General features: G+C 34.3%; 2 protein-coding genes across 4 annotated transcripts in view; both read right to left on the bottom strand.

Annotated features, from left to right (window-relative positions):
* LOC143178604 (protein sickie-like) overlaps nt 1-17,021 on the bottom strand; it is a 117,051-nt gene extending 100,030 nt beyond the window's left edge. For all 3 annotated transcript variants that reach the window (XR_013001818.1, XM_076377352.1, XM_076377353.1), the window contains exons 1-2: nt 15,885-17,021; nt 14,935-15,302 (exon numbers count right to left, since the gene is read on the bottom strand). Coding sequence is in view for 2 of the 3 variants with exons in the window: in XM_076377352.1 (XP_076233467.1) it covers nt 14,935-15,302; nt 15,885-16,700 (1,184 nt within the window). In the remaining variant the exon portion in view is untranslated. The remainder of the gene's footprint in view (nt 1-14,934; nt 15,303-15,884) is intronic.
* LOC143178494 (uncharacterized) overlaps nt 16,712-27,672 on the bottom strand; it is a 141,119-nt gene continuing 130,158 nt past the window's right edge. Inside the window, exons 4-6 of the mRNA XM_076377210.1 lie at nt 18,196-18,349; nt 16,814-17,478; nt 16,712-16,716 (exon numbers count right to left, since the gene is read on the bottom strand). Coding sequence (XP_076233325.1) covers nt 16,712-16,716; nt 16,814-17,478; nt 18,196-18,349 — 824 coding nt within the window. The remainder of the gene's footprint in view (nt 16,717-16,813; nt 17,479-18,195; nt 18,350-27,672) is intronic.

Below are 27,672 nucleotides of genomic sequence, written 5' to 3'. Positions count from 1 at the left end.
TAATATATTACACATATATCCGTTATTTGTCAACAAGTTACTTTCATTATTTGAACTTGTTTGGTCTTATAGAAATTTCATGTACGCTCACTCAACAATTTCTTTCATATTTTGCGCTCAACTAAATGGTTTTAAATTTTACAGATAATTATGATACACTGTCTAAAAATCTATAGGTAAGTTTAAGGAGGACCAATGTCAATATTGTTATTGTTAGATAGCTAATGTTTCAAGAACTTCTGAAAATGTTTTATGAAACTTTGTTCTTAATTAAGAAATTTCGTATAATCTCTTTGTTTTATCAGTGCTCAGTAGACTTTTATATAATTGTAGAATTTTAGTTTTGAAAAAAATATCTTGCATTGACTCACCCATCAAATCATTCTAATACATAATCGAAGGTTCCAAATTTATCTTACACAATTTTATTAATTCTTAAGTAGTAATAATGTACGGACCAGAAAAATAGGATCTTTCTCGTTCAGAAACACTCGAATGAGCTAGCATGCAGACTAGCATGCTGCATAGACTAGACAATGGCAGCACAGTGGCACTTTTTGTAGAAATGAAAGTCAAAACGCTACAGACGTTTGAAAAGGTATCGAGCCAGCTTTGGATCTGTGATTCGTGCCAAATGAGGCTGGATTTGAATCGTGTAGAAATTGGACTATTAGCAAGATTAGATCCACGAGGCAATCCACTCGGCGGACAGTGTCCGTTCAGTAAGCTGCTTCGAATCGATGAGCCGCAGTCTGCACGTTCTATTCTTCCTCTATGTGGACAAGCTTTCGTGTTTGTCGTCAATTAAAATTGGACAAAAGTTATCGGATCGGTGGCCTTTCGTCAGCAACGTGATGAAGAATGGCAAGGTACATATACTGCTTTCAAAGTTACCCTAGGTTTTCTTTTGTGACCTGAACGCTCCTTCGAGAGGCCATTATATTGTATAATTAAATTCAAACGAAATTAGCTTCGCACGAGGAAACTTCAAACAGTTTCAGGGTCGTGTGACCAGAAATTCTTAACAAGAGGATGAATAATATTTTAAGTAAGGTCGTGTAAAATTTCTTGAACAAGGTCACAAGTAATTCAGGCGCTGCAAAATCTTGAATTTTGTCGATAATCGGTCGAAATAAGACATTTGTAAATGTTTTGTGAAAAACTGAGGAACATTTAATAATTCTGATTAATGTAATGATTTTGAAAGTCTGAAAATTTTAAAGATCTAAATGATTTAAAGTACAAAATTAAAGATTATGTAATAGCATCCAAAATTAGAATCTATTATGAAGTTTTTTGATTGAAAACAGTCAGATATTTCTTATCCAATAGATTGTCTAATAATAGTGAAAAGCAGTTACAGAAAATCATGAATAATACATAGGACACACTTTTTATAGTTTCATTAATCAATAAAGTATTCGCTTATTGTTCACAAATAATTATTTGCAACGTAAAAGTGTCAAAAATATTTCATAAAAAATTGAAATTTTTAAGCCAACAAAGACTTTCCACAATTTCTAATTTCTTCTCCATAAATTCACAGTTGACTATCAACAGACTCACAGCATGGGGATTGTTTGTGAATCTAACTTCTACATCAAATAGTTACTTTCCTTTCCTCAAAGATAAGACTGAAAGCGCGTGAAAGTGAAACTTATTTATTCTGAATAATTTCAAGGTATCATGATAACAACGATGAGCTTATAACGAAGAAATACTATATCCATGATATAATGATGTAAACACAAAACCAAAAGTGCTAAGTCGCCTCAATTGAAAATGAAAAAAAGTGGTTAACGTAGGATTATTAAGCTGATGAGGTAGATTGCAGTAGATTCTGCATGCCTAAGAAGTGACTAATTAGTCCGTAAGTAGTATAAGTCGACGTTTGAACGGCCGATCGCAGGTGGATGCGCTTGCTTTACATTTAGGCACGCCATCCGGTAACAAATTCGCTGACGCAAATCCTAGGAAGTCTCGTGGACTCGTGCGATTAATAATTCACGAATCACGCGCATAGGATTAGGATTACTGCGCTTACGTGAGCAAATCGACGCTGCAAGACTTTACTAGCTAATGCGATTAACGCGTTCTGCTTCTTGTAACGCTTTCCATAAGACTTTTTTGTGAATTTCCCTAGTTTTCTTTGACATTGTTCTGGCTGTTTCATTAAGAATCATTTGTAGCATTAAAGAATGTTGCGATTACTTTTTGTACAATCTTCAATCAAATTTAGAAATATGGAAATTTCGTGATTAATATAGCATGTCCAACATTTCAATACTTTATATGGAGTTTAAATTAGTATGTATTTTACTAAATTATTCTATTTATGAATCTTATTTAGTTATTGTAATCAAATTTAATTTCAGATATCTTATAGGAATAGCAACGAGTTTTTCTGTGTATACGCTTAATTTCTTACACAATTTAACGTTTCTGCATTAATGGGAATTCCTTATTGAGAGTAAGGAATGCAGAAAGGTCAATGACAATGAAAATGCATTTCATCGAAAGGTGAACTCTGTTGAAAGTGAAATTTACTGAAGTTTAGAAGTATGCACTGTAAAGTATGTAAATTAATTTTCAAGTAGATTAATTACCATACCTATAAATAATTATTCAAACGATGAAACTTTGTCTTGGGAGAAACAAAATATTCAATATGAATCACTATTAAAATCAATAATTTTTCATCTTGTTCAAGACATTCGTAATGTTACACAAAGAAGAATTTCTACGTTTCAAAATGTTATTCCTTTTTCTATTTTTTATTTCATCAAGCAGAACGTGTTCGATCCAATCATCTCTATTCTAGCCTCAGCATTAACGGTACGTCACAATAGGTTCCGCGCTTCAATATTTTCATTCCAGTTCGAGGAGAATGGTCGTTTTCCTTTTGTCATTGGAAAACTCCTTGTTTCGCCTATTATTTCTTTTGAAACGCGCACGGAAGTCCCAGACAGCGTACATTGTTCGAAGACCAGGCGAGGATATAGGTGACATGGAAAATCCGCTCAGCCCAAGGAATTATTGAGGAAGATGACATTTCAATAGACATCAAAGGCTATCCACGCGAGCAGGGGACACTTATTTTCTTTACACTGAGCAAACGAACCATCTCTCTGCAACGGATCCCTGATCCTATTAACTTCCCGAACTTCCTCATCTACCGGCTTTCTTCTAACCCACCACAGTATAAAACCAAAAATACGAAAACTAAAACCTACACAATCCAAAATATCAATTTCCCCACCTCTCCTCTTGTACCAACTACCCATACCTCTACACCGTCACTACAGCAACTTCCAACTTCAGAAAACCTCACTTCACTTGCCAGTCTTCGAAGCTTCAACTGCCACCAGAACCGTGCATAGAAACCACCTATCGCACACGAGTGCTCGTGTGCCAGGTCCCTAACCTTGACAGACAGCAATACCGATATCCCCGTCTAGCAAGAAAGGTGAACGACCAAGTAAAACGAAAGATTACCCTGGACGTGCGTTGCGATATCGTGGTTCTCCTCCTCGGTACGTCACTCGCTCCTAACTCGCGCACTCCTCGCGCTGTGCTCCGCGAAGCATCAGAACCCTCGGCGAGTCGGTTCTCACACGGTGTCGCGTAAATTCGAGAGGATCGTCGGCGTCGAAAGGCCTCGCGGACGGGGACGTGTGACGAAGAGCAGCCGGTCCTTCCGTCCCCGGAGAACTATCGCTAACCACGACTTCCCGTCGTTCGTGCACGTACGTACGCTCCGCTCGCTCTCTCGACGGGGCTCCCCACCCTCGCGAGTACGCGCCACGGCACGGATGGGTCTCCCGTCGGCCGACCCCCAAGAGCAACCCTCCGCGCCCTCGCCCTCCGCCACCTTCGCGCAAGATCCTCCCTTGGTGGCGCCTTAAACCGCCCTGGCGGGTTACGCGACGTCGCCGGCAGATCGCACCAGCGAAACCACCGGCGACGGATCGATCGACGTGACGTCACGCGCCACGCAAGCGTCGTGCCAATCTGGCTCTGTGTCCTCTCGCGGCGACAGGTCCGCTTCTCATCTAGATACAGAGTCGAGGAACTTTTTCAGATAAAGGGAAGGAACCGTGGCGTACATTGGGTCTGCTGAGGTTTCTTAGATTCGAGTTCTGGGTTCTCTTGCTGTCTGAGGTTTCTTTGGATTGTTGGTACCTTCCTCTGTCGTTTGGGCTAGGTTTTTGATAGAAAATGGAGGTTTCTGTTGGGGGAAGGTGCTCCCGGCTGGAACGCTCGGATTCGTGGCTTTTGACTGTTCTTGGGAACGTTGAGGTTCTTGAGATGCTTTTTAATGATGGCTTTCGAGGGTTCTTGGGAGAGGCTATGTTATAGTTATGCCGTCTTAGCTTATTAAGGACCAGGGTTGGGTGAATGTGGCGTTATTGAAAAATATAAATGCATGCTGTGCATTATTTTATTGGGACAAGGAAAATATTTTATGATAATAGTATATAAACGTTCGCTAAATGAAAACCATAGACAGGAATGTTTATGATTTACAAAAAACTGGTGTATTCTAGTGTTACAAATACCTCCACTTCTACCAATCCTGAAAACGTTATAGAATCTAGACCAGAAAGGAGAACCAGTACCAAAAAAATAGTAAGTTAATCTTTGGAATCCCCTTTCACAATAGTATCATGAAGAAACAGCATTTAGTAACGTAAACTCGCAAAAAAAAAAATGGATAGTAAAATATTGCGTATACATAACTTTAGGCCTTAATGAATTAAAGGGAGACAATCGTTTAGAAACTTAAAAAATTGAATTTTTTCTCATATATTTATACACTGACATTATAAGAATATTTTGAAAAAAGTTTTGCGAAAAACTCTGAAGAATTAGTTAGGTTATAGCATTTTAAGCAGAACAATGTATATAGGTCGGTGGTTTATTCAGCGAATTTTAAATGTATTTTTCTTAAATTTACATTTTTCAATATGGCAGTCCTGATAACTTGGGCTACGTTTGACTAATCTATTTCAAATCTTGCCGTGCAGATTTATCATAAAACTCTGGGAACGAAAGCTTTTCTCGATACCTCGTTCTTTAATTATAGATAAATAAAGTCGACTTTTCTTCTGAAATAGCCGAGCTTTATTTTTAGTTTACATGCCACTATTCCTTTATTTTTTAGAATTATGAAAATCTCCTTGGGCACCACATACCTATTAATATATTTAATACAACACATTTTCATTTTGTAAATTTACGATACAATCTACATGTGCTTTCAGAGGCACAGTCCAGAAAAAGAGCGCCAGAAAAATCTGTATAATTTAATGAAAATACATCTTTTTAACTCATTATTAACTTTTTTGAAGTAGTTTAAAATTTGTTAAATAGTTAAAACGAAGTAAAAAGGAAAAAATACATCGAGCTGTTAAGCTGTAAGAAAAAGAAGAAAATGTATGTATTCTACGACGCCGTGGTTCAAACGGTTATCTGCCCTTAATGCTTTGCCTTTCTGAGAATATTTAGTAGATCTTGGACACAGCTGGGAGTCCTTTTAGTATTTTTAGAGAATTATGGTATTTTAAAAGAAAATCGTCCTCCTCCGAATTATTAGTAATGAGCTTATAAAATGTAAGAGACATATATTTGATAACTCTTTTTGTCTAATCAAAAATCAGAAGATATTTAAAAAAAATAATGGGGATAATGATGAGCTTATAAGGAAAAAATACTATATACTGTTCATGATTACTGATCGAGTAGTATATTATATAAAAAACGTAAAATGAAAATAAATCATCAAGAAAATATTGCAGAACTAGTTTATGCTCTATATTACATTACATTAATAGAATATTAGATTTAATTTTTCAAAAGAGTACAGATGAAGAATTTCGTCCATAGCGAAGAATTTTGTCAAAATAAAATAAAAAATTCATACATGTGTGGACTAGTGTCTCAAAAGCAGTTACACCTTTACCAATAATATGGCGTGTCTGAAATTCCTAGAAATGATCGATCGAATTGTTCATGTATTATAATGTACAAGGTCTACAGCAACATCAGATAATGAACTCTAATAATGTTTCTTAACTTTATATGAGCTGACTCACGCAAACGTCACACGAAATATCAAGGTAGGTTTCTAACTTCAAAGGGCATTTTGAAAGGTCTAAAAATTCCTTGATATGGTAATGACCACCTATGAATGAAAAACAATTTTTTATTTTTACTTTTTCGAAAATGGGGGTATGATACTTAATTTTTAGAATTGATTATTAGTGTAATTCAAAATTAATCCAAGGACTATCAATTTTAGAAATATAAGGTATCGATTGGATTATAATTTGAATATTTATTACAATCCACATCTGTACTTGAGTATACATATAGTATTTAAATGTATGCAAATTTTAAAATAAAAAATTTTAATTCTGGAAAATTATACACATTGAAGAGTAGCACAACCCTTTTTCAAAGTCATTTTTTTGTATAATTAGAGACACCGCTGAAATTTGGAGCAATATTGCCCGAGAAAGATTAAAGAATTAACGTGCTGTATTTATACAAAAACACTATCTTTTTACTGGAGGGAATATAATGAAATTATGACGTTTCAAAAATATTTTATTATATTACTATTATTATTATTACTAAAAATACTTTATATGTGCAAAATATTTTATTGTATTACTATTATTATTATTACTAAAAATACTTTATATGTGCAAAATATTTTATTGTATTACTATTATTATTATTACTAAAAATACTTTATATGTGCAAAATATTTTTCCATTGCTATATTACACTGACAGAAATATAATTTTAGATTACGATGTAAATTAAAAGGTAAGAATATATGTAAGAATATATGTATAGTAATAAATGCAGTATGTGTATAAAATACCGAGGAACTTAGTTTTAAGTATTTTATGATTCCGTACTTGAAAATATCAGAAAATTTATAATGGTTGTACTATATTCCTAAATCTAAACTTCCTTAACTGAGAAACAAAGGTTGTTCTTTGAATTGGATTATATTATAAACTCCGTAACATCTTGTAAAATATTGATCACAAAAGTTAAAATGTAAGGATACATTAAAGTTAAATTCAAACTTTATTCCTATGGTGTAACGAAATTAGTGAAACCTTTGTTAAATAATAAATAATTCTTAATATGAGACATCTTTGTAATTAAATGATTTCCAAACTATATTTTTAACAAACAAATATACCTATTAAATTTTAAGGTTGCAACGTGATTAATATAATAAATACTAATTTCGTAAAGAAATTGACGTACATACAACATTTGTTTATTTTATCATTAATGAAGATTTCAAATATTTCAAGCACATTTAATAATTCTTTTCCAAATATAATTAATAATATACTTTCTATTAGCAATATTCATTTTAGTACGAATCATACTTGCCCAACAAGCCCATCGAGTGCGCCAAAATTTCCCGATTATTTTATTCCCAACGCAGGCTAAATCTGTTGCAAAATTAACGATTGTATTACCACAATTTGTGGGATGCCCCGTACTCAAAAGATTACCATTTAAACGCACTGGCCGCGGAAAGCTGCAGCTTATAGCGCGGTGATTTATGAAACAATTAAAAGGATTGAGTGTGCCATTACAACCTGTCAAAGACTTATGGCACTTCCGTGAGAAGTAATTTCACGGGGCAACCAGGACAACTGCATTCAGACACGTGCCCCGCACGCGTGAAATCCGAGAACGAAAATCGCCGTCCGACGATATTTTTGTCTCTGCGCGGACTATCAGTCGGCGGGGACGATAGGCGAGGCGCGAATTCTGCAGGCTTCTGGTTTGTATTGCGGTAAGTCAGGAGGACAATACGGGGCGTCGCGACGCGTCGTTGACAAAGGACAAAGACGCTTATCTTTCAGTTCTGTTCTACAGCTGCGTCGAATGCACACATCGCTTGCACCAACTGAATTTGATTCCTCGCTTTGTCGCCCGCTCATTCGCAATTGTTTGATCCTAATGACAAACGCCACCCTACGCTTCCCCTTATCGAGTTGCAAAATTTAATGCATTAACTATTGTTTGGGCGTCATTTGGGAAGTATCGATTTTTAGGTAATTAAAGTAATTTTGTGACTATGATCTCGATGTAATTTAATAGCTATTTGCTCTAAGGAAACTAGCCCTACTGGGCGCTGAAGTTTTGAACTAGTATATGTTTTTTAAATTAATGAAGTAGGTAATGAAAGTCGTCTCTTGTAGAGTTTATACTCGTTTTAGTCTCATGACTCTTTAACATCAATGATATTACGAAATGGGAGATACTTATATTAAGGACTTGTCTTTGTTTTGCGTGGAAGCTGAAGGAAATTGAAAAATAATGTTGAGAATTGGCAAAGATAGCAATGCAGTAAGTGAATACTCTTTATTTTAAAAGTTTTTAACTGTTATACCTACATCTGAAACATTTTCGAAATTATTTGAACTGTTCATTATAAACGTGATGTAAATCGATTTTTGTTAAATTAAAATAATTAAAAATTTCGTTTAGTAGATTGCGTGTAAATTATTCGTTCTCAATTGTTTTCAAAAGTAAACACACCATTTTTAAAGTAAATAATTTATTTGTCGAAGTAAATAAAAGCCATTGTATTTGATCTATCAAATAAAATATGGAAATACTTTACCAATATTATACGCTTACTCACTTTAGGTTGCATTATAAAATACATTATAAAGATATGAATGCTTGTATCATAATGTGCAATTTGCATACTTGATTTAATTTTTAGACGTCTCTGATAAACATCACCATCTCATTAGTGAAATTTACGATTGTAAAGAAACCTAATTCTAGCCACGTCGAGAAAAAGGGAAATAAATGAACAGTAATTTCTGAATGCTTGGAAATTTAAAATTACGAAATATTATTGCTAAATATGCGTATAATTTAATTTCTGTACCATCAACCTGGGATTCTTTTTACTTTCTATTTATTATGCGAACCGTGTAGTTCAACAGAACAGAAGTACAAATATATCCATGCATATGTATGTATGTACATATGCATGGCTATGCATTGAATCTGTAAACTGTATAAAAATACGATTAAACTGTGGCAAAAAGGTGTCTAAAATAATTGTACTATATCATCACGTTTTTACACTTACATTTGTCGTGTAGAAAATCTCATTTAATTGCAATTTAATTAAGTTTAATTCTTCGTTTTATAACTTTTTATTTTACATTTTATGAAATTTTAAGGGATGATTCTACATGCCAAAGAGGACAAAGATCAAAAACGACAAAACTGCGTTTAACTTATTACTTGTTGCAACAACGCCTGAAATTCGTATGAAATGTGTTTGGCTGGAGATTTATTCTATTAATTTTGCTCTGTCTGATTTGGTTAGTGCTCGTTGGCAGTAGAATAAGTCCAAAGTCAAGTATATTTCATGCGTAAAGTAAAATCATATGTTTACTTGACTCTGTAAAATTTTATTTAACACCTATCAAATTTTTGGACAATACTGTACCTACATTGCTCTACTACTGTATACTGTTAGAACGTTTTTCTTATCACTTAGCTTTTAAAGTTGTCTTTAAGTCATCAGCAATACAGGCATCATAATCAGTAATATTGTCTCGTTATGTGCTCACATTTCACTGATGATTTTACAATAAAAAAGACATTTGCACGAATGACAAGTATTATAGTAGGTATGTTCAACAATCACCACTCGTTATCCCTAAACAATTTCAAAACGTAGTATCCAAATACCATCTACAATAAGCTTCTCCCAAAGAAATTCTATAACATAAAAACGTTCAATTTCACCACTACATTCTCTAACATTTTTCAACGCAAGTCTAAGACATTAGTCCCCCTAAAACGTCCTGACACAGAGTCCTTCACGAACGTAAAAGGAGCAAGCGCGCTGTCGAAGGAGAGTGTCTGGTATAAGCAGGATTAAAAATGCGTAAGGAAGAAGCAGGCAGGAGGCGGCGTTTTCCAGCAGCGCTCAAGTATTCGTAATCATCGGAATATGCTTTTAGAGCTCGCCTTCTTTGTTGTGCCCTCACCTCGCCTCGTGGGGTCTTCAATGATGACGGTGGGGTGCAGAGGGCCGACCCCAGAGACGGGGGTGAGTATATTGAATTTCCGAAAAGCGCGTCGGGTTTCAGACGGATGATACGCAGCTTGCTTATGCCAAACGAGTTATCGGCCCTGGGCAGGGGCCAGGGTACGCCTTCTAGCTGTTTCGTGTTTTATGAAAACGCAACCGTCGCCTCAGCCTAGCCGTGATTCTCTCGATCCACCTTCGTGGACTGCAGGGATTTCGCGAGGAACTGCTCGCGTGCTCGAAAGGGGCTAGCACTCGCGTAAATCACCATGGACAGTTAAGGAGTCAGTAATTCACTTTCACGATGAATTGGAATATGATCCTGGCCAACTGTGGGAGGATTATTCAATCACTTCTCCCTTGTGTTTGATGTTTGGCAGTTGTCCAGGAAAGAGAAGGGAAGGACACGGGTACTTTTATTTACAGATCTCTTCAAACGACCAGCCACATGTGTCTGTGATCGAGTCTTTTTTTAATTTATTCAAGTGTCAGTTCTTATTTGTTACTAAAGTAGAGAAAATAGTAATTTCTTTAGTAGGTAAGACAGGTGATTGTACGATGTCTCAAATCATAAGAGATTAAAAAGTAGAGTAGGTTCAGTGGTAAGAAAAGGATTTTGTGTTAAAGAATTTGGTAAAATTTTTCGATAAAGAAAATTACATTAAATACAGATTTGCCATAAAATTCTCCATCAATCAGAGGAAATATGAATATGAGGATATTATGTATTGGTAATATTAAATAATGTAAAGATTAAGTTACGTTTGCTCATCTATCCTAAATTCATTTCTGACGAAATTAGACAGAAAATGGTACTTTTCTTAATAATTTTCTGATGGACACCTACGAACATAAGCTTAAAGTCTTTATGTTCTAGTAATGACAACAAAAATTTTGTTATAGTTTATAATACCCTATTTCAATGGAAGTAGTTTTTTATGCAATTTTATCCTGATGTAGGTAATTTTATTTTACAAAATCGCTAGTTACAACCTGCCAAAAGTTATGAGTAGCATTTTTCAAATTTTGTTAATATCCATAGTAGATTAAACGTTGAATTTGATATTTCATTTACTATTACTTTGCATTAACATGTGCACGTTGTATAATCATACAAGTAACAAACAAGTGCTCACCTAAATCACTTCATTAACATTTAATTTCTTTTTTTAATCAATTTATTCTTTAACCTCCATTGAATTCTGATAAGCTTCTTATTTTTCAATTACTACAAGCATAGACCAAGTAGATGCATCTGAATAACTTGGGACAAAATTCTGTCTTTTTAATTTCAAAATATCATTTCAATGTTAGAATACAACAGCAGGTACATTTGAAATCTGTACATAAAACTGACTTCGACGTTACTCGAAAACTCTCCGTCTCTTCTTGACTACATCAAAATCGTTAGCCTGTCGTTCACTCTGAATCGTTGCTACTGGTGCAATCAAAAAAATTCCTATAGAAAGACCTGCCCTATATTTTTCTGGGAAAATTGCAGCTCACCTTATCTGCGAGACTCGTTGGCTCGTAATACAGAACGTTCGTGAGAAATTATTGTCGTTCGTCCAATACACTTTACATGGACGACACGTTCGAAGGAAATCAAATGAGATTGAATAGTTGAACGAGCTGGATGGTACTGCCCACGCTTCGACGAGATTCTATTCGACCGAAACGAATCCAAATTCAATGCAGTGAATCTAATCGAGATGATCACCACTGACCCACTTCCGTTTTCTCCCTAGTACCTATTCACCATCCTTCGCCCGAAGCCTTTAATCTCTCGTATTGTCGGACAACTTTGTATCGAAGTTAAATCTCTGGCTTTTATTATGCAGCCAGACGCGTCTGCTTTTTACGGAAGAAATTACTGCAGAGCGAAATATTCACGAAAACAGTGTTTGAGTATACAGTTGTTGGTCTCAAAATTTCTGATTGTCAAGAAATATTTGAAACGAGGCGTGGAAATTATTCTTAAAGATGTACATATACTGTGTTAAAAATATGTTGCAGAATTTATAAAGCAATATACGTACAGCAGGGTATGGAAATACTTCTAGATCATTATAAATGTAATCTTAATATGACTCTTGGGTCTCCTTTTAAGTTCTTCCCGCACTTTATGTCCTAATGGTGTAGCATTTGTGGCAAAATATACTATAATAAATCCATATACTATAAAAGAATATAGTATAGATATGCTACTACAAACAGAACACTAGTAATACTTAAAAATCTTACATTTCTGTAATACTCTATTAATGAATTTGTTAATAATAATAAATATTTTGTAAAACCTAACATATGCGTGATTGGAATAGTTCTCGAAGTGTTCAGAATAAAAATAGCAAAATAAGAATAAGCAAAAGTAAGTTAAAAAAAATATTCTAATTCTGAGATAAATTAAAAAAATATTATTAGTAATATTCATGTTTCTTGTTTTATGATATCGTATTAATTTATTCAATAAGTAATGTTATTTCTCGCCTTGCATTTTGACTCAGAAAAGGATTTCATTAAAGAAAAAAAAAAAAAAATTAGAAATGGTCTAATAATAAAAAATGTCAGGTGATTCTTCACAGTAATACAGTATTTTTTCGTTACAAGCTCATTGTTACACCTCTTGTTTTATGGAATTATTACTTTTGGTGACGTTTGTCTTAGATAAGGTAAGAGTGGGATGGTTACGTACCTATAGACATAGACAAATCATACAGAGAAATTCATTTTCTATAAACTTGTTATGTCTATAGCGAATGAGTAAAAAAGAAGTTTATAAAGAGTAACACGAATATTTTAATATAATCAAATATATTAATTTTTTTACAGCTTACTAACCTTTAAACACTATAGAATGACCAAATAGTAGAATAAAATCCTATATTGAATATAAAGTACTATATTTCTTTAGTCTTTACTGTATAATACAAATGAAGACCATCGTAGAGTTAACGAGAAGTTAGTAAAACCTTTTAGTAAAGTATAGTTTACACTAAAACCAGAACATTAAAAGGAATTAAATAGCGAAAAGTCAGGTACAGAGAAGTTAATTAGGAGGCATTGCAGCAGGTTTGCTTAATTCAATCAAAGTATCCACCTAGTCAGAGGTTGCCATACTAAGGTTGAGTGGAACTGAGTAATTGAGGGTACAAAATTAAGCCTACAAATTTCGTCTAATTAAAGGCCTATTAGCACGTGGTGGCACCACTACTCTTCGGTGCATGCCGCGTTAAGTCTAATTCAGACGTCGTCGCGCGTCTTTGCGAAGTGATTCACACTGGAATAACTTGATATCAACCACAAGCGTGTGCCTCTATTATCAGAAGCAATTTAATAACTTTTAAAAAGCAGTCTATTCTTACATTATTAATATGGGTGGTTGAAGCTCTATTGAGAATAGATGAAAAGCTTAAAAGTAGATCAAAAAGATAAATATTTATGACGTAAGAACGAAATTCAATATTTCTGCTTTATAATTAATTATTGATGTAATCAATAAGTTCTATGAAATTTTTAAATTCTTAAACTCCATACAATTTTCTTTTCAATATTTTTTGTTTTATAATGTGTCATGTGTGGTAATAGAAAAATGTACCGAATTGCGTTAATCATACAATGTAATTTTAATATATCTAGTAATATGATATTTTGTTACTAATATGCACGAAAATTTATATAAACATGAAGTTTATATTTTTTCAAAAAACTGCATTGTATCATTCTTAGCATACTAACGTTGTGACAATATCTTTTCAGTCTTTTTTTACAAATTGTAATAACCCGTTTATATTTTATTATATTTTCAAAAAAAAAAAATGAATAAGATTTTATATATATAAAAAATGATTGGATTAAAAATTATAATATCGTTATATAAATGATTACCTAAAAATTAAATATATCTACTCTTCTCGATCTAATTGTTATTTTAAGAGCACCTTACGCACATAGTACTTAGAGAGTCAGAAGTGTACAAAAAGTACGCTAAGATATAGAACTACTTAAGAGCCCACGTACAAATTCAGGAACTTGCGTATATTTCGCATTCACGTGGAGACTGACTCATTCGACGTGCTGGCGGAACACGTGCACTAAGAGACGTACTCGAAAAGCTAAGTGATGGAAACCGCGCATGTTGAAAAGCTTTTCACCTAACGCTCTAACTTCAAAATCAGTTGAATTAATTTCCTTCTTTTGATTTATGCAATAGAATCTTGTTTTAGTATGATAATTCTGGATCGAATTTTCACCGATAATCTTCAAGAAAAATATGTAAACTACGTGGATGAATATATTTATAAAAATGGCAGTAATGTAATTTACGTAAAAAAAGAAGCGTAAATACATTATCGTCTGCAAGATAGATGCGAGGGGCGAAGTATTGATCAGCGACGCTTCTACTTAGAATTTATAAGCTTCTCAAGGGGATTCATCCATCCTAGTAAAATTCATTTAGGTACTTATTGTGACCACAGTTATAACTATAACTAAATTTTAGCATCACACTTACTACAAACTTGTAAGTCACTGAACAAAATGTAACTATATTAGTGATTACGTGAAATTAAATCACAGAATAGATTCGTAACAGAAGCTCAGAAATCAATAATTGATAGTTCAGTTTTGCCAATATCTTCTTCTCAGAAAATTTAGTTTCTACTGTATTACTGTGTCACGTACCATGTATAATAAACAGTAAAAGCAGTACTAAAAGTTACTATAAATCGTAAAGTTACTTCTGAGCTTCTGTAACTGTTTAGAGCCAAGGAGTCTTGCCTTGGCGTCTTGTAGTTCGCAGTAAAATATGATTATTTCTTGGAACTTACCTCTCATGATCGTGACCGTAAGATGGGTTGATTCTACGCGCGTACAAGGAAGCACCGCCCTCGGACATGTAACCGTCGCACAAGTCAGACAAAGTTCTGCTACCGACACTCATGCCACCACGAAGAACCTCACCGTCGCTCAGATAACCAGAGGCAACGTCGATGTCCGCGTAATCGTGACCGACATGATGATGAGACGAAGAATGAAGAATCGTGTATTGTCTCGCAGTTGTCCTGCTTGGCAAAGTCTGGAGAGCCCTTGCACCGGGTGTGTAACCGCGGAGCAGAGGTTGCATGGGTTTCACTGTCATCTCTGCTTCGTCGTCTGCCATGGAACCTCCTCCGCACGTTGACGTCTCAGACAAGACCTGTAGAATTGCATAATTTCGTGTTTAATTCGGTGTTACAGAAAATATTTGTTTTATGGAAGCTACTATGCTACGCTTGGAAGTGAATATGTTTTGATTTGGTCCTAGTAAAATACAAAACCTGGGAGACTTCATTTACTGGCCAATATCTGTGACTATAAAGCAGAGCGATCTATGTTACCTTTAAAAAGAATTTGAATTAGGGCCTTTAATTGGCATCTAGAATATAGAATTGGTATTTCTAGAAAAAAAGGTATTAAAAAGACTTTTTCACTTAGAATAGTTCAAAAAGACACTAGTTTATAAGATAGTACCAACGTTGAAAATTTCAAAATCTGATTTCTCGAAAACAAAAATATGTGACTTAAGTCATTTTGCCTTACAATTACAGGCATATTGTCTAGTATTATATATGAGAATGAGTAACAAAAAACACTTTTTAGAACAAACTTCAGAAGTTCTTATATTAGGACCCTAGATATCAAAACACATTTGCTGTCAATTGAGTCTCCTATGAACTCACTAACATACTGCTTTACATCAGAAAAAATACATGCATGACTGTGATGTCCGTATACCAACCTTCTCCATTTGTTCGAAGGTCGTGTCGATTTTTCTATTAGGTATAGTCTTGATCTCGCTGCCACTTTCGCTACTCGGCCTATAAATAACGCTGCTGTCGCTGGAATTACTTTGCCCGGTGCTGTTCGAATTGCTGTGCGAACTCTCAGACATCAGATCCGAAATACTTGGCATCGGTGACACCATTGCAACCGTATTCGGATCGAGCTTGCGATGCAAAACGTCTGCCTTCAATTTCGTGGGCGTCGGTACGCCTGGTATGCTGTTTTCCTTCGGTGGTTTCGAAGTGCCTTTCACCAAGGCCGTGGGCTTTGGAATGCTGGAACCTGGATTGATCCCGGAAGCATTTAGAGTTGAACCTTGCAACGGGCTGTTTATCATCGATGATTGCTTGCTCGGTCCAAAATGTAAACCATTTGAAACTTGCTCTTGAGAGGGAACAGGGTTTATGTGGGTTGTTGTGGGACTCGTTGGACCTTCTTGGATATTTGTCATTTTTACGTCTGTCGTTGCCACTGGACTATTACGAGGAGAAAGTGGGGGATTTTGTCTGACGTCAGTATTCTCTATACCTTGCACTTCGTTCACAACCTTAGTTTTCATGGGCAAATTTGTATTTTGCTTGAGCGGCGTACTAACAGTTTCTAACATCCCTGAATGGTTATTCGTTTGTACATCTTCAACGATTGCTTTTTGCTTTTCTATCGACGACTTTTCACCAGCCAAATTTACCTGGTTCATGGACAGTGTATGATTAATTCTAGAACTATTATCATGGGTGATAACGACTTCCTCCTGCTCAAGATGTTTAATCATCCCGTTTGTATTTACACTACTTATCAATCCTTTCTGCGCTAAGACATCTTTATTCAACCCATTCGGTGGAACTTTAATATTCTGCAGTTGAATCTTCGTGTCAGGTATTTTACCTGGCAGCTCGACCTTAGGTCTAGATGGCTGCTTGATCGGTTCGTTCTTCGGACTGTTGATGTTCTTCACCTCCTGCGAGCTGATTTGTTTAGTAGACGCCAATACCGAAGGATTTGGCTTCTGCAGTTGGCTCGGTGGCTGTTGTTTCAGTAAATCTTGCAGATTGGAGGACTTTTTGTCCGCAGCCAATTTCGTGCCCACGCCGCCGATTTTACTGGTCGACTTGACATCTTCCAACGGTGGGTTGTAGGTAACCAGCTTTTCGGGCGCAGCTTTCGTGCGAGCGATTTTACTTTGCGCTTTGCTCTGTTCTTTCCTCACGGTTTTCGGACTTGCCTGTTTCGCTGGTTTGGCCGATTGCAATTTCGACTTCAACGCACGACTCTTTGGCGATTCCACTTGGATCTTGCTTTGATCGTACAACGATGTCGAGCTGTCAGAGTGCTCTGACCTGGCAGAGGAAAACCCAGAGGAACTGGAAGTACGTTTCGAGACGCCAGACGAAGCTTTGCCACGGTCTTGATTCTTTTCTTTGTTATTGAAAAGCTTGAATTTGTCCAGGACAGAATTCTTATTTTGCTGGGTCGGCGGACCTGTAGTCGCATATGGAGAGGGTTGCCCGGTTCTTGCGCCACTGGATTTGCCCACTGTCGATGCTCGAGGACTGAAACATTTAATATGATATGATTACTTCACTTTTTTAAGAAAAATTCCTATTATATGAGGTATAACAAATGTAGACTTTAATATTTCAAGGGGTGGTAGAGGAGACAAATCAGAGTACAAAATTTCGGATTTTAAAATCTTTATAAAAGTTGGGCCTTGTAAAGGATACGACAAAATGTTGATGAGATGTGTTTGCTCTATTTCTGTCCTTCAGTGCATCTACAAAATTACAGAATCCTCTGATCATTAGTTTAGAATAAAAGTGTGTTAATTTGAAGGTATTGTTATTGCAAAACGAAGGTCACAGGACATTTTGTGCTCAAATTTCGATCATTTACCACCCCTTAAGATATTGAAGACTATACTTGTTATATTCTGTATAAATAATATAGAAAATACACGGGAAAAAGGTCATACAGATGTTGCGAAAGTCTTCTAAGTAGGTTTAAGCAGAGTAGACTTTTGTACGATCTGCTATAGACCTTTGTAAAATTAACAAAGGTAGCTTAACTACAGTAAGAGCAACTTTATTAAATCTACAAAGTCGAATCTGATTAACTCTATTAAATTCAGGCCTGTTAGAGTACTTTTGTAGATTCTACAAAAGACTTCAATAATTTCAGCTTAACATTTTCTCCATGTAAAGCTAACCGAGAGAGTTATATTAAGAAGTTATTCTTTTCTTAATATTCTGATATTATAAAATAACAATTACCTCGGTGTAGTGGCTGTAGGTTGCCTGTTCGTCGAATTTTGATTCCTAGGCTGAGGGATGAAGGACAATCCACTTTGGGGCGACTGCTGCTGACTTGGACTCGTACTTCTAGAACTGCTAGCGCTTCCAATGCCTCCGTTTCCGTGTTTCAGTCCTGGAAAGAGAAAAAGTCAATGTATATTAGTTCCTAGTTGCTAAATTACTCCTCAGTAAGTGGAAGATATTGTCTTTATTCGGCTTATGTGAACAAAAGCAGAATAGAGAAAATGCAATAAAAGTGATAATCCTGGTCAGTTCTGTGAGGAACAATACGAGACATTCAAAATGGAAAGGGGTCAGGGGTTCCTGCGACAGTAATAAGAGTCTAATCTCCTTAAATTGCCGATTCAAATTCATCTGCAACATATTTAACGAAACAATCAATATCGCTTGTAACTTTTTTCCTGCTTTCTATTGCGTTCGCGCTGTCATTAACCGCGACTCGATAAAGCGACGATCGGTTGGTCCATTACGCAAACACAATCGCAACACTGTGCCAGTTTCAACTCCTCGATTGCGTCTGGCAAGTATATGCTGTTTGTAGGCAAAATAAACCACGGGCAGTGCACTTACGCTACACACATGCGATGGCTGTGCACATACCGCGCAAGAAGATTAATCCGCCAGCCCTCGTTGCTCAATCTGTCACTAGTGTGGCCGCAGACATTGTTCCCACCGAGTAATTTGCGTTATCGCGTGGGACAATGTTATAATGTATTTGCAACGCGTTAACAGATAATCCCTTGTCAATGCATGTACACTTGATATAGCGAATGTGAACTATGTTATAACTAGACTGCAGATTATTATGAATTTATCAAAAATTTCACAAAAAGCACAGTATTCATTTAAAATGTATAATATATTAAAAATTAAATATACTTTATATAGTATGTGGAGAGTGAAAGAAATGGTCAGTTAGATTCGAGCTCTTTGATTGCGTTTATGAGAATAGGGATTTGTATAAGTATACGTAGTCTAATTATAACTATTATTTAAAAGTTTTATTTCAATTGCTCTGTTAAAATAATTATTGAATAAACTATGAATTTTTAGACATTGAAATAAGTAAGAAATGGTTACACATAATATGCAATGTATAGAATACTGAAAATGAAGTATACGTCATAATATGTATTTATAGGATCAAACAGATCTTCATTTATGAATCTATGTATGAATATTTATAATATTTGAATATTTTTGAAAATATTCATTCACAGTCTATTAATAAAGAAATTAGATCCTTTTTGATACTATTTTAAATAAGTTAAAATTAATAAGTGCTACATGCTAATTAATAGATGCTAAATCTTTGCATCTATAAGAAAATTTTGGAACAGTCTGTACATTGTATCTAAATGGAGAACCCTCCGATAAGTTTTATGTGGATCATAGAACAGCTGTGTTATTTCAATCCGTGTTACTACCAGCTGACTAAAATTATGTAATTTATTGCTCAAGTCGTATTCTATTGCGGACCAGTAATTGCTGGAAAGGCGAAGTAACTGATGTGTTTCTAAGAGACATGTAAATTCTGGGAAGAAATAAAGGGAAATATACACTAATACAGTTTCGAAACGACAAAGTTCACTAGCTCTTGCAAAGTGAATGTCAGATTGTCTTAATTTATGAATATCAAATGGCGACAAAAACTATGGATAACGAGAAAATCATTTCAAATATATCCTAAAATTTACTTAATGGAAATACCTACTCTTTATTAATTTTCTGGAAAGTCATTTTCGGGCGAAGCATATTACAGAATCTGCATTTTTAATAAAAATGCATCCGTTTCAATTATGTCATTATATGGATTTTAGCAAAGAATGGATAGACTCATTTCATTCGATATAAATAAAGAAATATTCAAATAAGTTCTCACCTAAATATAAATATTCATATATTATCATGATTCTCATGTTTATTTATTAATTCATATCTATCCGTACGTTTATTACATTTATTATGATTTTCAATGGTAAAAAATTGAAGGTAAATTCGTGGAAATAATTATTTTTAAAAATAATTTAAAATTAGTTTTAAATAAAGATAAAATCTCACGCTATACCATTTACTGAAATTTTCGACAGCACAAGATCATTGTCTTCTTACACCAACAGTAGACTCTACATTCTCACCTAATAATTTGTATTTAAAACTGCCAGAATGATTAAACATTTATGCGTGAAGATACTCCATGTGAAAAACGATCCATAGTTACAACTCAATTGAGCTCAATCCATAATTCGAAACCGTCATCCATATAATCCTTCGTCTGGGAACATCCTTGGATTCTACAGAGTAATTGCAACCTCCCTAGTTTCCTCGCGGCAAATTGCATTAAGAATCAGCGGGATTAATCAATTCCTCGGTCTATCTAAATTAATTCGGTCACGCTGCTCTCACGTTCGATCCATGCCTATCGATGTAATCTCGACAGGGACGATCGTTCTTCATTGGCACCGGTGCTGACAGTGATTTGTCGTAATAACGGAGCCTAATTCGAGCAGCCAGTCGGCCAACCGACTCAATTGTCTCAGCAAGTACGTGACACAAACCAGCCAGATGCGAGATAAGCGGCCCAGGCTAAGAGCAAAGAAATCTTAGGTCTTACGATGTTGCAGACCGCTTGCGAGAGGCAGCTTTATTAGTTTAACCCTTTATCGATCGTCTCTGAACTTCGAAGTAGTACGACCATGGGTACTTACATTTATAATTGGATACCATGTGTGACACTGCCGCCAATTATATTTTTCTGCGTTGTTGGTGAAATTGTGAACATACGATGTAAATGAAGCAAAAATTAGTTACAATTGTTGCAGCTGGTTATTAACCCTTCAGTGTATGATTTGAGTCTCAGAGATCTATGAGAGTTATTATTTTCCAGTTTCTTCGTTAAATATTTATTTAAATATTAATAAATATGCATTTTATATGGACATGTCGGCGCTTGATGTTATTCAATCAGGACACCATATATAAGAACTAGATGTTATTGTTTTTAATGTTATCGAGCGTGAAGTTCAATGGAGGCAAGGGAACAAGACAAGATCAGAATGCTGTGATCTGTATGATAAAGTCGTGTAGTCACGAAAAGGCAATATTATAAAAAGAGTAATTAGAACCATACAGACGTTGTCTTATTTAATATACTCGACAGACACATAGTTCTTAATGAAATTGTGTTTATTAGTACAATTTACACAAAACAGTGAGTACCTGGAACTCTATTCGTGAAATGGTATTTTTTACCTATGCACTGTAAGTCTGTGTTCTTGGACTGGTCTAGGTTCTCTGAATTCTACGATGAACTTCAAGAGAAAAGAGTGTTAAAAGAACTTTTTGGTAATCGTTATTAAACACTATAAGCATTGAGTGATTTAATGCAATGCTAAATAATAGGTACACATGATACTTCTTTATCTTCTGTGATAGTTGTAACTAATCTGAGTTACCTAATTCATTGTCTGAAAAGGCTCACTAATATGGAAATGTTCAATTGGATTTCGTATTCACGTTTTGCTACTAAAACAGATCTCTTAGTTTCTCAATAAACGATATATGTATTAGAAACTCAACTATTGTACTATATATTCCCATTAATAGACATTTTAGAATGTATATTGTTAAAATAATTAATCAATTTTGAGAGTACGAATGCTTTTGTATATGTAGTCTATCTACTTTGTTAGTTACAAATATAATAGAAGTAAATATAAGTTAATTATTTTAGTACCTCGAGCGTTAAAATTTGATTGATTCTGTAGACAATCAGTTTGAGCATTCAGGTACAGAGGAAAGAAATCTATGTACAAAATTGAAAACGTCTGGGAAGGTTCTGTCTCTTTCACGACTTCAATATTCGACCTGCTTGTAATATATGAGAAAACTTTTAGCACGCACGAAGTTTTTCTCGACTTATTGGACGCGGTTCAAACTACAAAATAGTGTAACTTTGAAAAAACAACGTTTTTCATGAAACTTTCTTCAATGAAGGTGTTCAAGTATAAAGATTATTTGGGATTGTAAGTTCAAGTGTAAAGATTGTACAGAAGTGTTTGGGACATTGTAATTTTCATAAATATTGTATAACCAACACAGTGAAAATAGTAGTTAAAAATTAAAAATTTTTTATTCAAAGCAATGTTATAGAATACGAAGATGAATGTTTCAGCAATAATTGATGAGAAAGAAGATTTGCATTACGTAAAATCAAATTGGAAACTCAATATTATAGTTGGAAATGAACACTATACTACACATGTTCTCTAAATTAAATTTGATATGTAACATTCGAGAAAGGTACATTAACTTAAACAACACATTCAGAATTAATAAATTAAAGATATTAGTTGATATAAGAAAAATTTCAAAATGATAAATATCTTAGAAATTAGTAGACAAATTATTATTTAACCCATAACTATTAACACAGACTCTGGTAGACTCCACGTGATATATTTTTATTATTACTCTGATTTGAATACCAAAGACATTATAATGAAGGTTGGGAATATATGGCATACCTCGTATCCACATTCCAATTAACACCATATTAATACGAAAAATATTTGATATCAATAGATTGTAATCAGTTTTTCAATGTTAAAATTGGATGTCTGTAATTGAGGATTGAAAGTTATTCTCTCCAAAGAATTTTCTCATTATTATAGGAACTTACATATATCTAATTGTTAACTTTTAGATTTACTCAATTTATATTAACAATCATAAATAATTCGTAGGAACCTGTCATAGATACTACTTTTTTATTCCAAGAATATCTATATTTTCTTGAAATTCTTGCTTCAACAGTTATGATATTCTCTATAGTATAACCATTGCACTGCATACATACAAAACTAATTATATTAAAATTTCATTAATATAATACTATAATTATTACCAACAATCATCCTTTTTAAATATCACGAAACGAAGATTAGCAGATCTTCACGAACCATCATCCAACACAGCAAGTACATACACATACTCATCACAATTTCCCAATTTGTTACCACTATGTAACTCATCCAGCATAAGACACAACATTCAGAAGTCAACATTAATACGCATTTATCTTCTCATAAGTGGTTCCAAGACAAAACAAAGCAGCCATTCTAAAAGCAGAGGGGAACCCCTAACAATAAGCAAGAAAAAGAATCGCGCTTATAACGAGAAAATACAGGAGACCGTTGTAATCCTTCAGATTTTCGTCTGCAACGATTTAGGAAAGCCTGGCCAGAACTTTAGCACCCTATCGGAAGCTCGAGTCACGAGGTGTCGTAATAAATTCGATTTCTTTTTTATCAACGGATTCTGTGGGGCATCGCTGACAAAGAGGAAAGGACGGAAGGGTGAGACGGAGTTAAAACGTGACCAGGCATCCGAGCTTGCCCGTCACCAGAATGATTCATCGTAAGTCGTGGCACGATCGATCGATCTCGCAAGATATTAACGACATTCGCGCGCTCCGAATTCTCAAACGATGACCAGGATGCACCGAAACGCGGGAACCACCTGCGGCAACATCCTCCGCCCTGCGATTCCCATTTTTTTTTGCTTCCCTAAAAACGCCAGGTGATTCTCACTCCGTGCATTTAGCTACGCCCGACTGCGCTTAGCTGCTTGCTGGGAATTGAGATTGAACACTGGCGACGGCGGAGCGTGCAACAAGTTACGCTTTGATATTATTTTGGGAGGTGGTTGTGAGGATTTCACGATGCATAAGTAATCTGTAGTATTGTGTAAGGAGGTGAAGTTGCTTTGGCTTTTTTGGGGTACACTCTGAAAGTACTGAACAGACTTGGAAGATTCTTTTACTGTTTGAAAGGTTACTTTTTTCGAGTGACATGGGCTGTGTGTTGTATTGTGTGACGTTCTGGTGAGAGAGGAATATTGATACACGCAGGAAAAGCAAATGTGGGCCTAGCACTGATCCACGCGTTTCGTGTCGCGTGTCAAGCGATGTCTCATTGTTTTTTTCAGGACTAATTTTATTAACTGTACATTGGTTTATCTAAAGCTGGAAACACTGAAAGTTAATATATTTTGATATCGGGCAACAAAACGAAAAATGTAGTATATTTCGAGGTACACTACAGATTGACCTAAATGAGCTCTTATATTGGTCCATAAGTTAAGTGTTTGAATGAAACTCCACATTTTATGGAGATTTTAAACACACTTTTGCTATACCTGAGATATTTTTAAAATATCAGAGTTTCAGTCAATTCACGACATCCATGTAAGCAAAGCTGCGGGCAAAATCTAGTTTCAGATATAATCGAAAGGTTCTAGGGTTTTTCAGTTGAAACTTATGTGAGTAAGAGAATGTAACTTCTACGAAAGTGTTGAAATGAACATTGCAATGCATTTTTGAAAGAATATGTGATTTGAATCAAGAAATGAACATTTTACATAGCTAAAGAAGGTTCTTGAAAAGTAAGACTGGACCTAGTCATTGATATTTTTCTTGGTTACTTCTTGTCTACTCATAGAAGGTGATAGAAAAAAATGAGCAATAATGAGAAGTGTTTAGATTAATACCAAATTACAAACTATGAAATATTAAGAAACAGTCTTCATAAAGAGAAGTGAAAGGTAAAAAATTTAGACAGCAATCTGTATTCAGCATTCTTAATGTATAGGGTAACCCATGATTCTTCATCAAAATATATAAACGTATTTTGCAAGTAAAAGTAAGAATAAAATTCTGTGCAGTGAAATGTCCAGAGAGAATTGTTTGATTAAAATTTAGAGTATATAAATTCATTACTGTACTCCGAATTTTCGAGCGATTTTAATTAGACACGAAAACCACGATATTAACATTTTTATTAAGTATTTCACACATAATAATTTTGTAGCTTGATATCCGGGGATTATGCAGACAAAACAGTATCTGCGCTTAATGAAGATAATGAGGAAAATATTAATTCTGGGAGTAATGTGAACAGCAAAACCGCAATGCGGAACAAAACTAGAACTTTGTGTATATTAATTATGCGCGTTCACATTCTTGTTACGCTATTCAAATCTTATTCCACTCTCACCTCCGTATTGCATTGACATTAAAGACTCATTTACATATTTTATGTAGATATTTATAACCTGTACTTTATTTTGGGTCGAATTTATTATGTTCTTTACATATCATATTATTCGCTTTAATGTTTCAATTTAACATTGAACAATTCATGTTTATGTATGTATACTATGTACTACATAAAAGATATAAAAATTCTAAGACGCTTTGTATGGTGGTTAACTAGTGACACAACCGAATAATCGTGTTGCTATTTTAAAAAATATTGTACTGTTCAAATACAGCAATTTGCATACGAATTTTATTTAAAACCTTATTTTCTTTATTATGTTATAGTAATTTGCGCGACGAGGTTTCAAGGTAACATTATTAAAGATATGCAATAACAGTAAATGATATTTAACATTGTTGTGGCATCAGGGATGTGGACTGGCACGCAGAGTATTCTGGCGAAATTTGGATTCCTACATTCCTGACTATTACTATGAAATGTTTGGAAATTTGAATCATGCAATTAAACAGCGAAAACCACAAGTAGGCTAACTATGTCTACGTTTCCCCTAACTAATTTAGAAGTATTCGATAATTGAACCGATTGATCGATGGACATCCATCTCCATAAAAGAACTACTCCATAAGAAGACTCCAAAAGAAGTACTCCATAAAAGAAGTTACTATTTTTATTATCTGATCATATCTAGATATTGATAGATATGCTTATCTTCTACCAAAAATAACGTAAAAAGAAATAAATTTTTTAAAAAATTCGCATTACAGTATTTATTGGGTTAGAATTTAACAAGCTGAGAATTTGAGATTTTTTAAACAAACCTAAAATTAGTAACACAGTACTGTGATCTTCATTTATTAGTCATTGCAATCACTAGCATTTTATTTCATGGGTCCCATATTGACAAATGAATTCATAAACACAATTGCTGCTTTCATCACTCCTGTGTAACTAAAGATCACTGAATCTATTTATATTTGATATGAATGTGCTATTTCATAGAATTAGTTCTCATTCTTCTGTAATACATTAAACTTATTTATTTTCCGTAAATTATGAGGTAAACATAATACCTATTACTTTTCATTTGGTAATATTTTTGAAAAGAACTGTAATAAGAAAACTGTAAAATAATACTAAAGTAAATATATAATTGAATTAATAAAACAATTTGAAATAATTAAATATTACAAAAAACTTTCAAATTACGCTAATAAATTGTGTCTAAATCACAAATTTCATTTTAAATTCAATCAAATAATTGTTCATTTTGATCACCCGTATGTCTAGACGATGTGTCTCAAGGGTGTTTTAAGAGGAAATAAAATGATTTAACTGATATGTTTCATAGATTATTTTCAACAAAAAAGTGTATACACTATTGGCGGTGTTTCGTTCCATTTCGAGATAAGTGTATTCAATGTATATGCATGCCAAATGTCACTCAAGGTGTTGGCTATTGCTGAGAAATAAACTGATTATGATGCTGATTCTGTTTCTAGATTATTATTATTATTATCAAACGTTCATTAGAATGCTGAATAAATTAATGTTTACGAGAAAAGGGTTGTTACTTTGAACTTCTATTTCAGACTGTACAAGTAAAAAAAAGCCAATAAATACGTGAAGAATAGACTATTGCCCTGTTCCAGTGACATACGAGTAGAATCTTTTTTATTTGAAATAAATTAATAAGGAATGATCTCACCTCCATAGTGGTATAGTTTAAAATTGAAAGTTTAAAATTGACCTTTGTATACATGGTTATTAATAATTCCTATAACCGATATTTTAACTTTATATTGATAAGATTTATCCATTATGGGGTTCCCCATATTCTACTACATAAATACTCAATCATTTTGTTTCATAAAATTAGTATGTTTCTTCACTTAACTTGCTTTTTAAAATTTCCTTTATTTGCCACTGTATGTGATCGTTTTCAATCAAAATGATCTATCAAATGCGCTGATAAAGATTTGGTTTCCTCCTAAGATACCCTATACAAGCTTATCATAACTTGCTCATAACAAAAATGAACTTTTAAGCTTCGGATCAACGAGGCCCGAGATTTATATTTTACCTTTAATGAATTTTTCATAAGAATTCAATTTACATAAAATATGCTGATCATTATTAATAGTATTCAATGCAATGAATGAATTGTAAGTCTTATTTTTATGTCATAGTTTCTTCAACAGTGTTAAAGGCTTCGTAAATATGAGGTTGAATATATCCACTCAGCCTCTAAAGAATGTTGTGCATGATGTTGCACATGTACTTCATAAGTGACACAACTCAGAAAACGTGATTTTTTAATGACATCTATAAATCAGTTTGTGAAATACAGCTCTGTTCAGTATAAAAGATTTGCCAG

This window comes from Calliopsis andreniformis, chromosome 4 (assembly GCF_051401765.1).
Source record: "Calliopsis andreniformis isolate RMS-2024a chromosome 4, iyCalAndr_principal, whole genome shotgun sequence".
NCBI lineage: Eukaryota > Metazoa > Arthropoda > Insecta > Hymenoptera > Andrenidae > Calliopsis > Calliopsis andreniformis.
This window is presented reverse-complemented; position numbering and strand designations above follow the sequence as displayed.